The sequence below is a fragment of the Scedosporium apiospermum genome (assembly GCF_000732125.1).
Source record: "Scedosporium apiospermum strain IHEM 14462 chromosome Unknown SEQ_SAPIO_0101, whole genome shotgun sequence".
NCBI lineage: Eukaryota > Fungi > Ascomycota > Sordariomycetes > Microascales > Microascaceae > Scedosporium > Scedosporium apiospermum.
In genome coordinates, this window is record NW_015971802.1 from 84,555 (window position 1) to 104,800 (window position 20,246).

Below are 20,246 nucleotides of genomic sequence, written 5' to 3' on the forward strand. Positions count from 1 at the left end.
ATATCATCACATCTTTATTCACCCTCAGAATGATTGATGACAGCAAAGACATCTCAGCGTCTGCAGCGCGAGTTGACGATGGCGCGCCTTCGATTAGCCCTAAAGCTTCTAAAATTGATGTCAGCGGTAGCGTGACCGCCGCTGAGACATCGTCATATAAGGAGCTTGAGGCCTGCATCATCCCCACCACTGGGCCCACGGCAAAGCGCAGCATCGGTGCCCGGCCATCCTGCTTCAAGAATACGGCACAGGAGGTGTCGTTCGTGGCGCAGGCAACTATGGCCATGGCGACAGGGCCCTTGTTCCAAGGAGCCTGCAGCGTCATCACGGCGTCGATCGGACACGACCTAGGCATGACGCAGGGACAGATCACATGGATAACGGCGTCGACGGCGCTGACCGCAGGCGCCTTCCAGCTGGGGCTGGGCCAGCTCGCTGACCTTTTGGGCCGTAAGGCTCTGTTCATCATCGGCATGGGCTCCTTCAGCGCCTTCTGCCTCTTAGTTGCCTTCGCGCGCACGCCGTTCTGGATGGACGTAGTGTGCGGCATAATCGGTATCTCCGCCGCCATGGTCGTGCCCCCAGCCATCGGTATCATGGGTGCCGCCTACTCCGTTCCCTCGAAGCGCAAGAATCTTGCCTTCTCGAGCTTCAGCGCAGGAAACCCGCTTGGCTTCGTATTCGGCACGATCACAGGTGGTGTTGCCACGCAGATCTTCAATTGGCGTGCGACGTATATTTTCTTGTGTATCTTGTGGGCTCTCTTCACCATGCTGGCGGTGTGGATGGTTCCCAGAGTTGAGGCGTACCCGCCGGGGGAGCCGCTCCGCACAAGGCTGCGCACCTTCGTGTCAACGTTTGACTTCCTCGGCACGTTCCTGACGGTGACGGGCTGTGGGTTTATCACTGCCGCGATAACGTGAGTTTGTGCCTAGTTGGCCCCTACCACCTAGCGGGCAACACATATTGACTAGAAAGCAGATTGGGCCCCACGGATGGTTGGGGCTCTGCACATGTCGTAGCCATGCTCGTCGTTGGGGTGGTACTTATTGTCGGGTTTGTGTACTGGCAAAGCGTATTTTCCCACCCCCTGATGCCACTGAAGATCTGGCGGGATCGAAACTTCACTTTGGTATAGCATTCCGTCACCCCTCCCTTTCTTGTTCCTACCAAATAAGAAAAAGGGCATGCATTCTAACAAGTGCAGATCATCCTCACCTGCCTCCCGGGTTTCATGGCCTTCAGTTCCAGCCAATTCTGGCTCTCTTTCTATATGCAGGAGTTTCTCGGCTTGTCACCGCTGGGAGTTGCGGTGCAACTGCTCCCAATGGCTATCGCAGGCATTATCTGGAACATAGTTGCAGGCAACGTGCTGCACCGTATCAACAACACCCTGCTCTTGGCGGTCGGGGTCGCCTCGTACATTGGAGGCTCCGTTCTACTCTCTCTCATGACGCCCCACAGCTACTACTGGGCTATCGTATTCCCTGCGCTGGTTCTCTACGTCTGCGGCGCTGACATACAATTCAACGTTGCCAATGTACGTCCGTCTACTGAGGAAAGCTCTCGTCATAGATGCTAACTATTGCGATGCGAGTAGATGTACGTGATGCAATCCCTGCCTACCCACCAGCAGGGTCTAGCAGGCGGTATATTCAACATGCTCTTCCGCCTGAGTACGGCCGTCGCACTGGGCATCTCGACCGCGGTCTACACTTCCGTGAAAGGGACCAACGCGGGTATTGAGAATCCGATGCTCCCGTATACGAAAACCTTTTATGTCTCAATTGCCTTGAGCGGCTTCTCTGTCCTGTTTCTCCCGTTCGTTAGACTAGGTACTCAGGGGAACCATACACAACAGTCGGCTGACTTACCGTCACCTATGTTGAGCAAAATGAAGGACAAGGGCGAAAGGATGGCGGTAGCACTTCGATCGCTGAAGAGAGGACCATCGCGGCCGTGAGTTGTCCAAACATGATACGCCTCAAATATATATATTGCTCCCGCGAATATAGCAATCGAGCCCGCGGTAGAATACCGTCGGACTGCGGATCCTGTGCCCATCGTATTCTTCTTTCCGAGCGTCATGGCCTTCCGCACTGCGTCTTGTTTCTCCACCTCTAGGTCGATCTGTAGTTGATGGTGATCTGCGGCCCATCACAGCCGGAAATGTTAGAAAGCGGATAGGCGCGCTTGAATGTACCCTTCTACGGCGTGAGACAGGCGCTGACAGTGAAGGTAGCAATATATAGCAATATGTGGTTCAAAGAACTCGGTAAACAAGAATCTAGGGCTAAGGTATGGAAGCAGCGTCGGGATGCCAGAGAAAGAATAATCCCCATCATGCCCGCGACACTGAAGACGTAAGACACGGCCACCGGGTTCTTCTCCTCGCCCTTAATATGCAAGCAGGAGAACAACTTGCCTGCCCGGTCGGCCGACCTAGTTATGTCTGCGCAATACCTGCTTAGTTGAGGCTAAGGACACCATTTTCAAAACATACATTGCAGATGCGCCAGCCTCCATCATGAATCTTTCTCAGGAGAAGGGTCACACAATTGGGCAGGTGAATACTAATATCTCACCAACAGCCACTTAGGCCCCATTGGCGAGACTCCTCAGATATTACTATTATTAGTGATCTTACCGAACTTTGACTGGTGATAATAGAGAAGTGATAAGATGTGCTTGCGCATAATATTTCTTCGAAATGGCGCATAGAAACATTGAATCGCTCATCTACATCTACTACTGTATTGAATAGTCTCCACCTTTTCACAATTCAAAGCTGACAGGGCGTCTTGTGATCAGTCCAAGTAGAGACGACACGGAATCCTAGAATAACAGCCTTGTCGCTCGAGAAATGAAGCTACGAGCCAAGGATAAAGCAGGAGGCACAACTTTTGGCCTAGAACATAGGGCAACTGTGGAGTCAGACCGACAGATACTCTTGGATCAACCTCATCAGGCACGACCGAAACCTACAAATAATAGTGAGAGTCGGAGGAAACCAAAGCTTATGGAGATTTGGTTGCTTTTACCTCCGTTCGCTCCTGTCTAGGTGCAACCTCCAAAATTGGAAGCGTGCCCGAGATTGGGTGGCATCTCTAACATGTTGACAGACACTCCAAGGTAAGCCTGATTCACAAAGGGGCGAACGGACATAGGACGTTAAAGGACGAGGAAACGCACCACTCCTGTGAGCATGCAAATGCACAAGGAGCTATGGACTCTGCGGGGGCTTTTAGGGTATATTTATCTTTCTACCTTGTATTATGTGGCGGTGAACTACAGTATGTTGGAGGGCGTATCGCTAGATGAGGGCGAGCTACCGCCCCTGTTTTCTAGAGATTGGTCGTGGAGAAAATATCATTACGCTGGCACGCGGTGTGTCCCTCTTCGCACACGCAGCCTTGCAAGACCTGGGGGCCTCTTTGGCCGTTATCGTGGGGTTTTTAGCCTTAGTGGTGTACCCTTGTAAATTATCCCCAATAAGTTTGTTTATGCGTAACTACGCCTTCAGCCTTCATAGCATAGATTGGGACTGAGACTGAGAGGCCCGCCGCGACTCAGCTTCATCGCGCGGATCTTCGTCCTGCCGTACGACTTGAAACACAGCCAATCGCTTCTCTCAGAACTCCATCAGGCAGCTTCCATTAATGCCCGATTCTTTTAGACCTTTCAGTCCATGGGGTTGTTCAAGCCCCCATCCCCCCCACCAGGACTTGCCTTGGGGTTACAGACTTTGCGTCCTTTTCTCGTCAAGATGGAATCAGACGCTCTTGGAAAATGTGCGAATTGCGGCCAGAACTCAACGGCAAGATGCACTGGCTGCAGGGACGCGCCGGAACACCAGCCCGGGATTCTGTCGACGTTTTCTACTGTGGTCGTGATTGTCAGGCAGGCCACTGGCCAAGGCACAAGGCCCATTGCCAGAACATGAGGAAACGAAGAAAGTTACTGCGAGCAGCAAACTTACTCAAGCTTGCTCTTTTAACCTACAGGGAGGTTGCTTTCGACGTTGACCTGAACAAGATCGAATTTCAGGACGGGTTACTCCGTCTTCACCAAAACCAAACTGCCAGACCTAAACGTCGCCTTTTTCCTAGCCGCATCACTACCAGCACTGAACACAAAGAGGCGGCCCTTGCGAATAATCAGTGTACAACGGCGATGGCACTTCTAGGTCGCCTTACCCGAAAGCTTCTTGCAGGTAAGACAGCCCACAATGTTGTCACTTCAACCAATGCAAAGTTAACATTTTAGTAGGGACAGCATCTGTCATCGAATTTATGGACCTTCACATTGGCAAGCCGATATTTCGGACACAGCTGACACCGGGTCTGGACACTAGCCATTGCCCACACACGGTGTTGAGGGTGAGGCAACTATTCACCGGCGAGAACTGGATTATCGACACAACTGGCTGCCAGTATGGATTCAGGGATGTTCTCATCCCGTACGAGAAATACCTCGAAGAGAAGGCATGTCGAATTATTGCGGAGCCTGCTACTTACGACGCAGTCGAAACGAAAGACCTCGATTACTTCTCAACTCTTGAGTTTATGAACAAGACCCAAGCGCAGAAAAAGGCGAGGGAGGTGGAGAGGCGAGCCCGGTTACACTTCGCTGCCTTCGTTGATACACGTGTCAACAATACTATTCTTGACGGTTCCGCCGGGCACTTTAGAGATACAGCCGATAGGTTTGCGGATGAACTTCGGTCGCATATGTTGGAGTTTGCCGTGAAGAACTTTTCAATGTAGTTAGGCACGAAGCCATATCCGGCCGCATCACGGTCACAGAAGAGAGGATATCCTGGAAGAGCCGCATGAGTACTCTCGCCAGTATCATTGGGGAGCCGTAGAAAACTTAGTTTAAGCCAGTATAAGAGGCACAGCTGAGCAAGAAAAGAAGCAACCAAAGGTCATTCCGAATGTGAATAAAGAAATAAAATCCGAATAAAAGCTCTATAGGCTCAGGGAAAACGCCAAGAGCTGAGTGACTATCTTTAGGGGATACAACCTAGGGATTATGGCAAGGGGTACGAGAGAATCGAGTAATCCATTCCTAAAAGCAGCTTGGATGCCCTCTCACTCTACATCATAACCCATTTCCACCCCCAAGGCCTTAACTTGTGACAATTGTAATACAAAATAAGGGTAAGACGAAACAGAAAGCATGCGTTAGGCAATTTTGGTGCTCCTGCCTTGATGCCCAGTAGCTAACTCTTCGACAGCACCACTTCCCCAGGAGTTTCTGTGACATGACGGTTCCTTCCTGAGTACCTCTCCTATAGCGTCTGTCCCTCAGTTGACATACCTTGGTAGTCGGCAGTGTTTTCCCCGACAGCCCCTCAGTGTGAGTATGGTCTTGAAAGGACGGCTGCACCACACCAACAGCAACCATAATACTGCAGGGAAAAGGATTGGTGGGTTCAGATCCAGAACGAAGTTAGTTGATACACGCAAAGCTAAGGCATGAACCCGAACCCGACGCCGCGCTATTCCAGCATCGGCATGGAGCACTTGGGACAACTGATGATTCTTTACCGGCTCTTCGACCACCGTAGCTAACGGAGCCACACGCATTTAACCTGAAAGTGGCGTGGGTTGATTTGAGTTTATGATTTGGTTCAGTAAGTCCTACTCGTATATTTGATTGAACTTCGGTTCGTTATTACTTCGTGCAACTTGAATATAAGGGAAAATATCAATTCTCCACAATCCAACCTTCTCGATACACTACCAAACAGATCTATATATAAATACATCAAAGACTGCTTCTCAACTCAGCTCCTGTTGACGCTCGAACTCAAAGGATATTGAGAACCTCTTCATTTCCATATATCCAAAGCTAGTAAGATAATAAACTAGACCCGGAATATATTCGGCCGTTTTCGCCTAGAGGGCTCCTTAACTCCACCAACGGCATTTTTAGACATGGGGAGGCTTAGGGGCGGCGGGAGGGGCAGGGGGGACCGGGTTAGGAGGAGCAGGGTTGGGTGGAGCCGGGTTGGGCGGAGCCGGCTGAGCAGGGCCTCGATTCTGGATGTCTCCACGAGTGTAGTCGACCCTCCCATTTTCCACCTGCCTCAGCTGGTCAAGCGTGTCGAAGCATTGTACCTCGATGCCGATGCCGTTGTCGTACTGCTCGTACAACTCTAGGGGAACCATCATTTGCAAAAGTCCCGGTTTGCCAAAGATCTCAGAGTAGCGCAGGGAGAGCCTGCTCTCAATGCCGAGGCTAGCGATGTAGTCCTTCATGGCCTTTTCGCTAGAAGGCCACCAGTGATCTTCCGGGATCCACACCTTGCTTACAGCGTCGTACTTGTCCGCATCCGCCCATGCGATGCAGTAGCTTGTGGGAGATCAGCGTTTGTTTCGACGGTTTTAGTGTACGGCGATTTGCTTGGTTCTCACCTGTTATCGATGCCAACGTCCCACTCCCCGGGACTGGGGCTCAGATACTTGCCCAGGCCAGTTTGGGCTTTCTCATCTTGGAACCCGCCCAAGTCGACGAAGGTTCTATACTCGTTGAGCTCATTTGCCTCGATCTACGCAAGGTGGGTCAGCTCCCCTCAAAAACGACTAGCACACACTCCCCAGAGGCTACGTATGATGCACAAACCTTGTTTACGGTTCGATAACCGATGACAACACGGCCAGCACGCCGAGTGAGGTGCGAAGGCGCAGCAGCAACGTAGCCCGTCAAGGCAAGCGCCAATAGTTGAGAAAAGCTGAACATCATTTCTGCGGCGGCGTTATTGCTTTTCGGTCGGGAAGGTCAGATCAAATATGACAATCGGACGGTTGGTGGAGAGGAGATTGAGTTGGATGGTCTATATGCTTGAATACCTGTGTTGGTGGTTGAAGAGTCCGGGTTGAGGTTAAAGTTCATGCTGGGAGCAGCCTATATTATAGATGTTGATGGACATATTGCTATACTAGGTCCGACGCTCATTTGCGCATTCTCGGCGGCCGTCCGAGGATCCGTAAAATGGTAATAGGAAGTGGACATGTCTTGGATTACAAGTGAGCTTACTATATGTATACTACGCGTATACTGTTCTGGGGGGAAAAAAAAAATTAAATAGTCCTGTGTTCTAAGTCTTGCGGTCACCTTGCCCAATGGTTACGCTCCAGGATTTTCACAGTAATCAATGCCAATTTGGAGATGGTAATCGTGATCGATGTTTGTCAAGATGTGGGGCGGCATCGCATCGTGGGGCCACATATGCTGTTCATGCTGTCTCGCAGCAAGCCAGTCGCGAGGACCATGAAATCAGTTATGACTACTGCTACGGAGAAAATGCCGGTTCTCGTTTCTATGTGTGCACGGTAGATCGTATTTCGAATAATGTTGTGTATTTTAGCAACCCGTGGTTCACGAAGTCTACCTGTTTGGAAGGAGCTGGTCGAAGTGTCTATGACGTCATGAATACGGCACGCTGTACTTCCACTACTTCCACGCACATCCTGTCATAATTCGTCTCGCATCTACGTTTCCTCTCGCAACCTCCCTTAAAAATACAATTTAAAAGTCTAGACAATATCAAACTTCACTCGGCCGCAGAATACCATCTCAACTCTATCACAATCTTGTTCTCGTTTAATAGGCCCTAGTAATTAATCGCCGTGACGATCCATCACAATGGGAAGATCAATACGTTCTGTCCTCATTGACGGCTGGTGGTACTGGGGAGCCTCCGATACATGCGGAATAAAGTTCAGCCAGGACGGAACAGGAGAGGTACGCCAATTACCCGCAGAAACTTCTTAGTCCCAATTAACACACCTCTCAGCTGGTCTGCGGTCACGGCATGTCTTTGTTCATTGCCGCGATATTCGACTGGGAGCCTCGCACAGATCAAGACGATACACTTCTTGAGAAAGTTGTCGGCAACGGTAGTGAAAACATTCCAACAGTGGGTCTCAAGCTGACCCTCACCAAACGTCGCATGCCGTGGTACGGTAATATGCCAACTGACGGGTGGGAATTACACGATAAAAATCTCACGCAGAATGCCTTTACCCCAAAGATATATACCCTCCAGTTTGAGCAGGGTACGTTTCCAGTTATCGCAAATACTACCTCTAGCCTCTGTCACTGGTACTCTCTACATGTCAAGTTCAACCCGTCCCCATACCCACCCCTCGATGAATGGGCCATGAAGAGTCCGGCAGAAGGGCACAAGTACTGGGAGAGGAAGGACTTCTACAGAGAGCAAATTGAAGGAGACGTGTACTATGATCCAGAAAGCGGGGTTTCGAGGCGAGAGGAGATGGAAGGGCTGAAGGCTGAGCTGGCCAGGAAGAGGGACTTTAGGAGGATGGCTTGATATCAGATTTTCGGCGTTAAACCTGTTGCTTTTTATATTTTGCGTTTCAGATTTCCTCATTCGCAGGACTGACTATGTTGAGAAGCCTATTAGGTCACTAGGCTGCGTTCGACTCTTAGGTCGCGCTTTGGAACCTCGAATCCCAGTCCCTCTTGGTTCGGTAGCGGATGGTATTCGTCCTAGAGAGGTGTTCATGTTTGGGATCTCCTTAGGTGGAGCTCCGGGGGGTTGTGTGGCAAAACACGAATGGTGATAACTTGATCTAGAGCAACAGGTACAGTAGAGTTCAGGTTCAACGTCCGTCTTCTACATGCAAAAACTTTTGAGTTCGGAGTAGATTGGAGTCTCGGCACAGTGCGCGGCTCGTGCAGCAGAAGTACACCCACAGTGGTATTTTTGGCACTGACAATGCACCGCTATAGCTATGCATGTATTGTACCGAGCTGACTTGAACTCTCCGATAATAGCTTATCCTAGATTACTATAGGTACAGGTAACGACATCAGCTTCCATATTGCCCCTAAATTTTATCGCGTACAGACAGACTGACTTAGAAGTGGGGCATAAGACACGGGGGAAGAAAATGGAGAATCTTCTCGAACCTGATAGCACTATATCATTCCTTCATTTTCTCGAATACCCCCGACACCCAAAATGCAAATATAAATAAATCCGCTCCCCTAGAACCCTCTTTTGCAAAGGCAATCAAAATTAATAAGGGTAAATATAAGTTAGGTTTCCTACATTAAACGCGTAACCTTTTCTAAACGACCACCAAGTACTATTATGTCAGAGCCAGACATGGTTGAACACACTGGTCGATATTCTGGGGGTAACCAAAACCAGTTCCTGCGGTGCAAAGTAATCCATCTCCGTTGGTGCACTTCCTAGGGAGATGATCTCGACCTTCGTTAACTGAACATAGTGTAGAAGATTTAGTTATAAAATCTTGTATTACTGGATTCAGTCTTAGTAGACCCTGGAGAGAAATCGCACTAAGATCGGTGTAGAGGTGGCAATTATCAAAATCGAACGACATTTTGGAAGAGGTTATGCCAAGACTAAATATCCTAAGCTTTCACATGTCTCGCCCGACTAGAGCCATACCATGCGATCCCCGGAGCCCGAGGCCACCGGCTTCAAGTCGGGTAAGAATGCGACCGAGCAGATATAACTACTATAGCCCTCGAGCGTCTAGAGCGTTTTGCGGAAAACCGTTAGTGGTTAAATACGAATTCAGCAGGAGCTAACATAGAGTACAATATATTAGGAATATCTTTGACAAGGCTCGGATTATTCACTATAGACTATAGTGTAGTATCTAGTAGCATATTATAAGCCCTTACAAGCGTATGCTCTGATGCCAGTCGAGCATAATCTTCTTCATCAAGCGTCTTCCTACGCACTTCCACTACATGCTCTAAAATCCTAATCGCATCATGGATCTGCCTGGCCTCGAGGTATGCCCTTGCAAGGTTGTGCTCTGATGCCAGTCGAGCATGATCTTCTTCGTTGAGCATCTTCCTGCGCACTTCCACTACATACTCCAAGATCCCAATTGCATCATAGATCTGCCTGGCCTCGAGGTATGCGCATGCAAGGTTGTGCTCTGATGTTAGTCGATCATCATCTTCTTCATTGAGCATCTTCCTGTGCACTTCCACTACATGCTCGAAGATCCCGATCGCATCATAGATCTGCCTGGCCCCAAGGTATGCCCATGCAAGGTTGTGCTCTGATGTTAGTCGATCATCATCTTCTTCGTCGAGCATCTTCCTGTGCACTTCTACTACATGCTCGAAGATCCCGATCGCATCGTGGATCCGCCTGGCCCCAAGGTATGCGCTTGCAAGGTTGTGCTCAGATGCCAGCCGAGCATGATCTTCGTCAAGAAGATAAGCTCTTTTCCACATTACAACCTCTTCGAAACATTCCACAGCATCCTTAAACCGCCGGTCTGAGAATAGACACCGCCCAACATGGTCTAGAAGATCAAACCTTTCCGCTAATATAGATTCTTTGCTCTGGCTTAATAGCCGGAATGCATGAGGGAAGTAGGCTTGCCATGCTTGGCGGTTGGCGCGACTCGTAGAGGGGAAGATTGCTTTAACGTGTTGAATGGACTTGGTTAGAGCCTTTTCCATTGAGGCCTCTTGTTGAATCCAGATTCTTGTCGCCGTATGCACAAGACTGTGCATATCATACATTCCGCCAATACCTCGGCTAGTTAGGAAGCCGTATCCTGTAAGCGTACCGATCGCGAACTCCATTTCTTCCTCCGACCCAAGTTGTGGAAAGATTGACCGAGGGATGGCTTTCGGCTCGATGAAGGAGATGAAGGAAAGCAAGTCAGCTGCGGCAGCATGGTCCTTAGAGTTCTTGATCTGCTCAAAAGACACGAGCCAGGTAGTTGCCACTGCATTCGACGACCCCGGGTAACGAGTATTGGCTTGGAACTCCCTACTAAGCAGACTGACTATGTCATTTTCCGTCCCGCGTAGCAGCTCAAGATACCTCCTTACAGACGACGACTGGTTTCTGTTTAGGTAAGCGGCAGCTTGCGCAATTGCTAACGGTAGGTAACTTAATTCGATGAGGAGCTCCGTTGTTGTGGCTTCGTCTCGAAGCACTTCCGGAAGAAGTGATGCTTCTAGGAATTCCTCTGCCTCCCGTGGCCCCATCTCTTGTAACTCGATTAGATCAGTCTCCGCTAATGATAGGCCGATCTCTTTGAATCGTGTCGTGAAGATTGTTAGGCCCATCTCGCTTTGCGGTAGATATTTGCGTATACCGGTCTCCCCAAACAGCACATCTTGATCGTCTGCGTTATCCATGATCAACAGCCACCTACCCGCATCCTTAGAGCTGAGATGCCTCTGCAGGGATAGTCTTGGGTCTTCTTTATCGATATCGATGGGAATGCCGACTTGTTTTGCAATCTCTTTATACGCCTGCGTGAAACTCTCCTCACTCAACGCTGGGACCCAAAAGACTGAATACTGTGGCTGGTGTTGCTTAACCCAGTACGCAAACTGTAGGGCCACTTGAGTTTTGCCCATGCCGCCGAGTCCAAATATAGCGAGCTTTTGGCAATCCTGACGGACGAAAAGCCTCTGTTCCAGATCATGCAGTGTCTGTTTCCGTCCAGTGAACTTGGCGTTCGGCAGAAAAGGAATCAAATAGACACGTTCTGCAGAAGTATGAGCCTATATTCTAAGGATATAACAATTCTGTCTGTACTAACCGTTGTGCGTGCCAACAAGGTCAGCGATAACTTGTCTTTGCCCTTCCGCGCCACGAAGAAGTTTTTTGACGAATTCCTCGACTTGATTCTCATTCTCCTGCAAGTAGTTATGCGTGTGCGCAGATATCTTGCTTGTCTTCTCCCAGTCCGATATCGTGGTATCTTCCAGTCCACGATCCACATTAAATCTGTGGTACTGGTCACTATCGCCATACCGGTCTTTCAGTCTTGCTGCGACCGCTTTCGAGGTCGAAGCCATCTTCCTCAGCGCTCTGAGGATGGACCGGCGCGAGTCCTTAATATCCACAACATTCCCTAGGCCAGTGCCGATGCTCAAGACCAGGAATTCACTACGACCGTGATACTGCTTTTGGGCCTCTTCGATAAGGATTTCGCATGGGTTATTGTATCCGAAGCCTGCGTCGATGAACTCGATCTTATCCCGGCCAAGCTCGATTGACTTGAAGAAGGTTGTCGCAGCCGAGGTCGCACGGGCGACTTGCCAGATGCTACAGTCTTGGTAGCTTGTGGATGAACCGTAGGTTGTGAAGAGTGTAGGGCGCGTATCGACGTTCGCTTTCGTAGTCGCTAGAACGACGCTGCAATAGGTCAGTCTCCCTTGTTCTGATGGTATCGGCTGTATCTGGGAACAGACGTCTTGGTGCAAGTCCCGTCGCGGAATCTCAGATTCTCGTGGAGACAGCTCTTCCCAGTTGGCTGGGCGTTGCTTCGTTTCGCGACGCATCCTGGGTCCGTGCAATTTTCCCTCACAACTTGTTTTATCGCAGCCTCAAGGGCGGTGGCTGAGAAGGCACCTTCAGGCGCGGCAGGCAGCCATGACGTTCGTTTCGGGGTAAAGGCGGCTCGACCAACGTTTTCGTATGCTCGGATACACTCGTCGATAGTCATTCTCAATCTGCCAAGCATGATCGCGATGATCCTTAAAAGATTGTCAGTAGTGAATGCGGGTTAGAGAAGGAGGTTCTATACCCCCCGGTGCTTGTGCCTCCGATCAAATCGAAATAGTCGCATGGTCTCGGAACTTCAGCGAGGCCTTTAGAATCACGGATGTGTTCCATAATCTTTTCCAAGATCATGAGACTGGACTTGCCCCGGATGCCCCCGCCATCTAGAGTAGTTAGTTCGTATAGAGAATGGAACAAGGATGTATATGATACTATATACCAAGCGAGAGAACCCTTAGCAGAGGCCCCGGAGCCCCCTGCGTATCCATTGAAACTTCGGATCGTATAACAACGGCTCGGGCCGCATTTAGCGTGGATGCTGCCGAAAACTAAGCTTTGTGGATCCCAAAGACAAACCGGTGGTTAAGGTCTGCGGGGTACCATCCGTAGTTTTCAGCCTCAGCATTGATCGTGTTGCTGCCTGGGCAGAAGCCCAAGCCGAATGCTAATATCCAGTATAAGACATTATTGAAGAACGCTCGTCACCATGCTGAGCTGTAGCATTACACTATCAACCTCATCGGCGGTACAGAGGTTTTCTTAGGCGCTAACTAGTACTTCTCCAGCACCAGCCAGGCACTGTGCGGGGACTCCACTGGAACCCAAATTGGGGGCTTTCGCATTGAGAAAGCGGACGCTGAACCTGAACCTCACTGTATAAAGACCTGTAGAGCAGAAGAGGAGAAAGCTTAGGCTGTGAATATTAATCCTTTTCCCCTTCACACATTACCATGTTATGAGGGAAACCATTACCAGGATTGACAACACACTCCCTGAATTCCCCAGGACTAGTAATCCTAGGGGTATCATCACCTTTATTTCGTTGGCAAGAGCCCCGTGTGCAAAGCTAGGTCCATCAACGCATGGGGGATTCGGTTCCCATTCTTGTCATCGGCATCTCCACTATCTTTGTGACTCACAGGTAGTCGAAGAATGGGAATCCCCCATGTTGAGCTGGCACTGGGGCCTGGTTTTGAATCCTCCGCATTCTGGATGTTCTCTCGGGTCCTTTTGGCCAGCCTTTCATCGTCTCCATCAACGCCTTTGCGTTTCTGGTCTCGGCCTGCTTCTCCTTCTGCTGAGTACGAACCGCTTGAGCTGGGGCCATACCCTCGCTTTTTTTTCAATGACCACCTGCATAATTATATCATTAAGCGTCTCCAAATCGGAGATCAAATCGGACATAGCCGCCCCGAGTGAAAAGAATAACCGTGGTTATCGGCAAAAAGTGGGACAGTCTTCTATTTCTCAGCCAGCTCCATAAACTCTTCGATGGCTACCGAAATGTATTTATTAGTAATGATAGATAGCTCATCTTCCCCAAGCTATGTGTTGGATCGAACAGAGGAGTATGCTTGCAGGAAGAGGAAACGGGCCTCAGAGAACATGGGCGCCACTCCTGCTTACGACGGGGAAATCCAGTTGATGGATAGATTCCATGATCCGTCCTGGGATGGTTGCACAACGCCCAGTACAGGAATTTTTAGCGAATGTGAACTGGGAATTAGGGAAACTGAGGGAATTGTAATGGAAGTAGGTAGAGCAGTGTCCAAACAAGAGCCCTGTTCTCTTCTCAGCAGCCCAACTTTTATTACCAATATCGCGAGATGGCCAGGGCCACCGAAACACAACAACTCGTGGCCACTCAAGCTCTATCAAAGGTTCTCACGAACAATGGCATCAAACATGGCATAAGTGGCGGTTTTGCTGTCCGTCTGCTCGGCCGTAACCGCAGAACTGTGGATGTCGACATTTTAATCGACATGGCTGCTGATACGAGACACGATGTGACGCAGCTGTTGGTGCAGAATGACGGTCGGTTTCGGTCGAGAATCGCAAGTTGCTCTTCACGTCTGCAGACTCCGATGCCAAATTCGCGCTCGAAACTCTTCCAGCCGGGGAGCTTGGTCTTCCCCGTCATCTTCGAGTCTTACAACTTGAACACGGCAAGCATCCCCCCCCCCCCCCCCCCCCCCCCCCCCGGCCCCTGGGTCTTTACCTGGTGTTAGGATCTAATCTTGCTTTATTAGTCAATATTCCCGTGCTCCATCCCGCTGTGCTCATCTTGGCCAAGATGAAACGGTGTGTCTACTATATCGGCAGCACACGCCCGCAGTCGATCAGTAAGCTTCACAACGATATCTCGGACATCAGATTTATCCTTGAATGGCTCGTAAAGCACAGCGAAAAGGTCGATTTCGTCGGCTACCAATCGACTACCGCTGACCGTCTCTACAAGGATACTACGGATCTCGTTAACCACTAGCGAGAAACAGACAAAGAAGAGCTGGTGGACTTGATGAACGATGTTCTGGAGCCAAGGAGATACGAGAGGGTCATGCAGGGATAACTGGTTGTTTGGCAGGAACTACCTCAGGAGAAGGGGGGGGGGATCAAACCCGATCAATCACGTTACCACATGTGAAGTTGGCTGGCGAATTGGCCTTTCTCAAAGTTGGTAGCGCGGACCTTTCCCTTTGACACAGCTCCTTGGCATTGAACTGACATGCCAAGCACCAAAGACAACGGTATCGCTACTATTAGCACATGATACATTTTACAATAGACCTTGGGAATCTCCTGCCTCGAGCCGCGGGAGTATCCACGTACACATTACGTATAGACTTCCATGTGAAACTTCGACATGCCTGCCTGCTTCGTCCTTTCCTAAACCTTCATGATCTTTAATGCAACATCGACGTGAATTACGAATTTACCACACGCGGCTTCCATGGTCTTGCCGTTCTTCCACTCATCTTTGATCAAAAAGTCGTCTCGACCCTCCCCCCCACCCCCCCAGCCAAGGCGGTCCTCTTGAAACAAGCCAACCGACTAAAGGAACAAATAATACAACCCCTATGCGTCATTGTTAAGAACTACTCTACCTTCTCGAACATCGTGCACTGTTTGCCGCCTAGGGATATTATACCGCCATGGTCGACAGTGACGCCGATCAACCCGAACCCGAATGGTGGAGACCTCGACACAAAATTGAGATTGTCAACTGTCGCAGGGGGATCAGGAGCGTCCATTTGACACGTCTCCGAACAGGCGTCACGGATCAGTATCGCCCAGAGGGTTTGATTAGAAGTTGTACGAGTGCTCTCCCACCCTTCCGTCGAACATGCGCTACTCGCCCCTAACTATTATTCGAGGACGCTATCTACTATTCAAAGTTGGTCTTTTATCACGCAGGCCTCGGCCTATCCAACGTGTTAGTCCATCCCCTATGACACTCATCAATCTTTTCGGGTCCCCATGGGGACATTCATTGTGCGTCCCCACGAAAATTTTATTTGCGAACAGTATGTGAAGAGGTCAATATGCTAGCATCTTATCTGAACATTAACGTAGTTTAGCTGAAATTTAAATAAAATATGAAGAATACCTGGATCTAGGAGGAATAGTACCCCTAAAGAAAGTGAAATGTAACAACGTCGACTCTCAAGGTCGAGTCAACAAGAGGAGGTGGATCCGAATTGTAAATAATGACGCCCCACACGGGATATAGCGAATAACACCGAAGAGCAAGAGTGCAAAAGTCCAGTATATCAAACGGTGAACCTTGAAAGGGCCATATTCCTCCAAACACATACAGATGAGGATAAAAACCCAGCAACCCAACGGCGAGAAGAGAAATATAATAAGATAAAAGCTGCCTAATACGAGAATCGCATTTGACCTATCAAGCGTAAGCTGAACAAGCATCAAAACCAGAACTTGAAAACAGGTAAGAGTAACAAGCGGCGATATCCAAGGGTAATCAGTGACATCATAGAAGTTGCGCTCGAGAAGATATTCCTAGAGATCTAATCGGCTGAACCGTTGATCCTAGGTACGGAAGATTATCAGGTGGATCCTGCTGGGGAGGGCTTTCGTGTCGCTTTCTGTGTCTTCCTACGTGTTCATAGTTCGACTCTTCAGCATGCAGAAGGAAATACACATTCTATTGGTTTCCTATACATCGAGGTAACACAACAGGCTGCACCGCCACCGCCACAGACAATGGATCGTCTTCCCACCGAAACCCAGCGATGCGCCGCGCAACACATTAGGCACTTCAGAAGGCTATCTCGCGTATTTATACACGTGACTGTAGGCCTGAGCTACGTGAGGGGTTGAGGATTTCCTGTATATGAAGTGTGTTTTTCCCAACCGCATTGAACTAGTATTACAGCTTTCACCATGGACGCTGGCGCGAGTGCCGTCCTAAAATCCATCAAGACCCTCTACCAGTTGTTTTCTGGCATGAAAGATGGCCCCCCAAAAGTCAACGACATCCGTAATGTCGTAGGCCGTCTTCAATGCGCATTCGAACAAATCGGCGAATTCCCCGAGCTTGTAGAGATTCTGGCGACGACGCCATCCCTGGCGAGGCTAATAAAGCAATGCCAAGATGATATCAACAGGTTCGAAGGGAGGCTGAGAAAGCTAGATGTTTCCTCAGGGGAACAAGTGCTGTGGAAAAGGCTGAAACTTGCCTTGAGCGAGAAGGACCTCGCATATATGCTGACGGTCATGGCGGGGCACGTTGACAACTTGACGCTGGAGATTGATCTTGTTCAAGCGTGAGGCCTCTGTCTCCCATTATCCCTCGGGATACACAGTTGCTCACATATTATAGGCGACTCATGCATCACCACAACCACAATATTCAGCAGATTCTTGTCCAGGAGAACAAGCAGACCATATTAATCGAACAACAAGGTGCAATGTTGGCTAGCATCGATGATCGAGTATCGAGTTGCATGACTCAGAACAACCGTCTTCATGACACTGTTGAAGCTCTGTTTCAAAAGGCTGTCAATATACCCTCCCTCTTACATTCGCAAGCGGCCGATATTTCGGAAAGACTCGTAAGCCTTGAGAAGGAAATAGTAAAGATGCGTCTAGGTTTCGGGTGCAGCACAGACGATATAAACATCCAGGAGCTGCTGGATAAAGACAATAGGCATCAGGATCATGTTTCACCACTTAGAGACGCAATCAAAAGACTCTGCTGTCTCGTCGACCGCATCCCTGGCGTGGTCGAGTCCGACGACGCAGATGAAATCGTCCATGACCTTGATATATTGCTGCAGGATATGGTCGCCGAGAATCGACGCAGAAGTCGCGAGATGGAAGCGAGCGCTGAGCGCACTAAAGGCCAAGGGGCCACGGATTTGAAGCGGATTCGAGGCCTATTCTTAGCCGCTCCGGCACTTTGCATTAACCAAGACGGTAAGTATTCTACATCCGCTTCCTCAGGGTTCACTGACACCCCATAGCTCCACGTCGCCCAACACCGCACACTGGAAGTTTCATAGGCCAAAGAAGAAAGTATGATGAGTACCTTAGTCCACATGGTGCGCTTACGGTCTCCAGCAATACTCGACGTCGACCGCATCAACCCAGTAACAAGGAGCTCGAAGACTACACAGTTACTATTACATTTAAACCGAAAGACAGCAGCATTCCGCACATTATCAAGGTCTCAATACATCAAATGCAGACATTACAAGGCTTCTCAGCACTCTCACCAAGCCTGTCTATTAGTCGTACTCTCCCGAAAGGCTCTCCAGTCTTCTTGTGCATCAGATCCGGAAATATAGAGGAGTTTCTAAGGCTATTCAAGAATGGAGACGCCTTGCTACGGGATCGAGATGAGAAGGGTGCCTCGCTACTTCATGTTGGTGTTATATCCATATAGACTTTGTTTAGAGCTATGAGCCATGATTCCCCGTTCTAACATACCTCTGAAGTATGCTTACGACCAACCCGAGATTTGCCGGTTTCTCATCGCTAATGGTGCGGATGTAGATGAGGTTGCCGACTGTGCTGATGTAGACTACATCTTCGAAGGGTGGCTTCGGTAGGTTCCGCTGACGCGATTAGGAAGCGAGGGAACATATCCCTAACAATAGACTTCAAAACAGCTCTCCGCTCGACCTTTGTGTTTCTGAGGTTAACGACATCAATGAGTTTGATTGCTTCAAGCAATTGCTCGCTGCAGGTGCCGACCCAACTGTCCCGGCGCGTGAGAGGCGGACGAGAGATACCGACTCATCGCTCGATGGCGCGCCGCTCGATGACGTGTTTTTGATGACCGATTTGGTAAGTGCCAGATTTAAAACACTACTATAAATAGTTCGACAGCTAAATTCAGCATAGCACTACGCCAAGGCTGCACTGGACTTGGCTGGAATCTTCTTTGATATCAATTATGGCGATGACAATGAATTGGGGGAAACGCTCCTCCAGATTTGCTGCCGCAATGCACAAGTAGGCAACATTCGCCTCCTCGTTGAACGCGGGGCAGACGTCAACGCCCGGGACAACGAGGGACGAACTTGCTTACACACTCTTGCGAAGAAGGCGCGCTGGCCGAATCCGGGCCTACGATGCCTGGAGTCGCTCGTTTATCTGGTGAAGTCTGGCGCTGATGTTCACGCCCAAGATTATTTCGGCGTAACGGTTTCAGAAGTAGCTTATAGTCACTTCCCTGGGAGCAGCTATTCCGGGGACGCCTGGGACGTTGCTCTGGCCATATGTGGCTATGATGTGGAAAGTTTCAGGAGGGGTCATCGTCGACAGGCTTGGTATACAGAACAATACTCGCGCGAGGTCTTCGAGCACCTATGGACAGGTATCGAGCATCTATGCCCGTACTACGATGATGAAGACTGGAAAGATTCCGACCTTTCATCAGAATCGGGGTCAGATGATGGAGGTTTGAGCGGAGATCCACCCTCAAAATCTGAAACCTTGCCGCTGAGTATAGAAAGCTTGCTGCCGGGTATAGGCTCCAGAGAACCCGCTGTGGAAACAAGTCTTAACGCACAGTGTCCGCGATGCGGAGGACAACCGACCCTCATATCCACGGGGACTTTAGACACGGATTGCGACAACTCCGTCGCACGTAGGGTTCTACCAACATCACCTCCTGACCCTGAAACGGCTTGGAGTGGAATGGAGCGGTCTTCGGTAGATCGGGCCGTTTTCGAAGCGGCTTCAACGGGTGGCCAAGCCGATAAGTTTGGACTGGGGGAAAGAGAGATAGAGGAAGTATTTCGGAATCCCTGGGCGGTGGAAGACTGAGGCGCTGATTTCTTTATCCTCAATGTTCTAGGTGGCGTTGGTTTTAATGTTATAAGGTCCTTAACACTGCCTCCCTCCGCTTGAAATAGACACGTAAAAAACCCAATCTCTAGATATTGTACTTGCGTCTCACGCTTCAATCTGACCGCCTAATCTACGTGTCTCGCATTTAGTACCGCGATCTCCCTGCCACCTCATGATAACCATGCCCAAGTGTAGGTTACTGATACCGGTATAACGCTGATGAGTTCCAAACTCGTTAATTCCCTTAAATTTGGCACCATGCAGTCTAATCAGGGAGAGCTAGGCGATGGTCGCCCCCCCTCAAAGGCTGGTCGTTGGTTTGGCTTCGAATACCGTCTCAGAATCCCAACCTCACTTTCTCATCTGGAATTAGCGGCTTGAACGTAATGCGCCATGGCAAGACTGGTGTGACTTAATCTTGCCAGAGGATAAGATCAGCCCCGGTCGCTGCGGAATGATCCATCTCAGGGGCAAAGCATGCCAAGTAATGATTTCGAGCCTGTGGGGTCCACCATCGGCAACGTTGCCGCCCTTAGCACGGAGTACAGGCACCCCCAACGCACGGCACACATGCCAATCATCCCATTAGCACCCA

The 20,246-nt window shown here is 49.8% G+C and overlaps 7 protein-coding genes across 7 annotated transcripts; 5 read left to right on the forward strand and 2 right to left on the reverse strand.

Moving 5' to 3' along the window:
* Positions 1–29: 29 nt before the first annotated feature.
* On the forward strand, positions 30–1,963 carry SAPIO_CDS6196 (uncharacterized protein; the record flags this gene model as incomplete). The annotated part of the gene is made up of 5 exons (XM_016788363.1): positions 30–919; positions 982–1,042; positions 1,208–1,540; positions 1,601–1,821; positions 1,891–1,963. 5 exons carry the CDS (start codon positions 30–32, stop codon positions 1,961–1,963), a joined length of 1,578 nt encoding a protein of 525 aa, XP_016641944.1.
* Positions 1,964–3,789: 1,826 nt separating this feature from the next.
* SAPIO_CDS6197 (uncharacterized protein) lies at positions 3,790–4,867 on the forward strand (the record flags this gene model as incomplete). The annotated part of the gene is made up of 3 exons (XM_016788364.1): positions 3,790–4,213; positions 4,267–4,705; positions 4,771–4,867. 3 exons carry the CDS (start codon positions 3,790–3,792, stop codon positions 4,865–4,867), a joined length of 960 nt encoding a protein of 319 aa, XP_016641945.1.
* A 1,069-nt stretch (positions 4,868–5,936) lies between these two features.
* On the reverse strand, positions 5,937–6,750 carry SAPIO_CDS6198 (uncharacterized protein; the record flags this gene model as incomplete). The annotated part of the gene is made up of 3 exons (XM_016788365.1): positions 5,937–6,360; positions 6,423–6,556; positions 6,631–6,750. The coding sequence occupies 3 exons, from the start codon at positions 6,748–6,750 to the stop codon at positions 5,937–5,939; spliced, it is 678 nt and encodes a 225-aa protein (XP_016641946.1).
* A 903-nt stretch (positions 6,751–7,653) lies between these two features.
* SAPIO_CDS6199 (uncharacterized protein) lies at positions 7,654–8,341 on the forward strand (the record flags this gene model as incomplete). Its single annotated transcript, XM_016788366.1, has 2 exons — positions 7,654–7,752; positions 7,805–8,341. The coding sequence occupies 2 exons, from the start codon at positions 7,654–7,656 to the stop codon at positions 8,339–8,341; spliced, it is 636 nt and encodes a 211-aa protein (XP_016641947.1).
* Positions 8,342–9,130: 789 nt separating this feature from the next.
* Positions 9,131–12,512, reverse strand: SAPIO_CDS6200 (uncharacterized protein; the record flags this gene model as incomplete). The annotated part of the gene is made up of 6 exons (XM_016788367.1): positions 9,131–9,256; positions 9,449–9,535; positions 9,688–10,298; positions 10,596–11,531; positions 11,586–12,184; positions 12,241–12,512. The coding sequence occupies 6 exons, from the start codon at positions 12,510–12,512 to the stop codon at positions 9,131–9,133; spliced, it is 2,631 nt and encodes an 876-aa protein (XP_016641948.1).
* Positions 12,513–14,157: 1,645 nt separating this feature from the next.
* SAPIO_CDS6201 (uncharacterized protein) lies at positions 14,158–14,816 on the forward strand (the record flags this gene model as incomplete). The annotated part of the gene is made up of 2 exons (XM_016788368.1): positions 14,158–14,365; positions 14,581–14,816. The coding sequence occupies 2 exons, from the start codon at positions 14,158–14,160 to the stop codon at positions 14,814–14,816; spliced, it is 444 nt and encodes a 147-aa protein (XP_016641949.1).
* A 1,919-nt stretch (positions 14,817–16,735) lies between these two features.
* On the forward strand, positions 16,736–19,627 carry SAPIO_CDS6202 (uncharacterized protein; the record flags this gene model as incomplete). Its single annotated transcript, XM_016788369.1, has 5 exons — positions 16,736–17,118; positions 17,175–17,770; positions 18,350–18,401; positions 18,466–18,643; positions 18,701–19,627. 5 exons carry the CDS (start codon positions 16,736–16,738, stop codon positions 19,625–19,627), a joined length of 2,136 nt encoding a protein of 711 aa, XP_016641950.1.
* Positions 19,628–20,246: the final 619 nt, after the last annotated feature.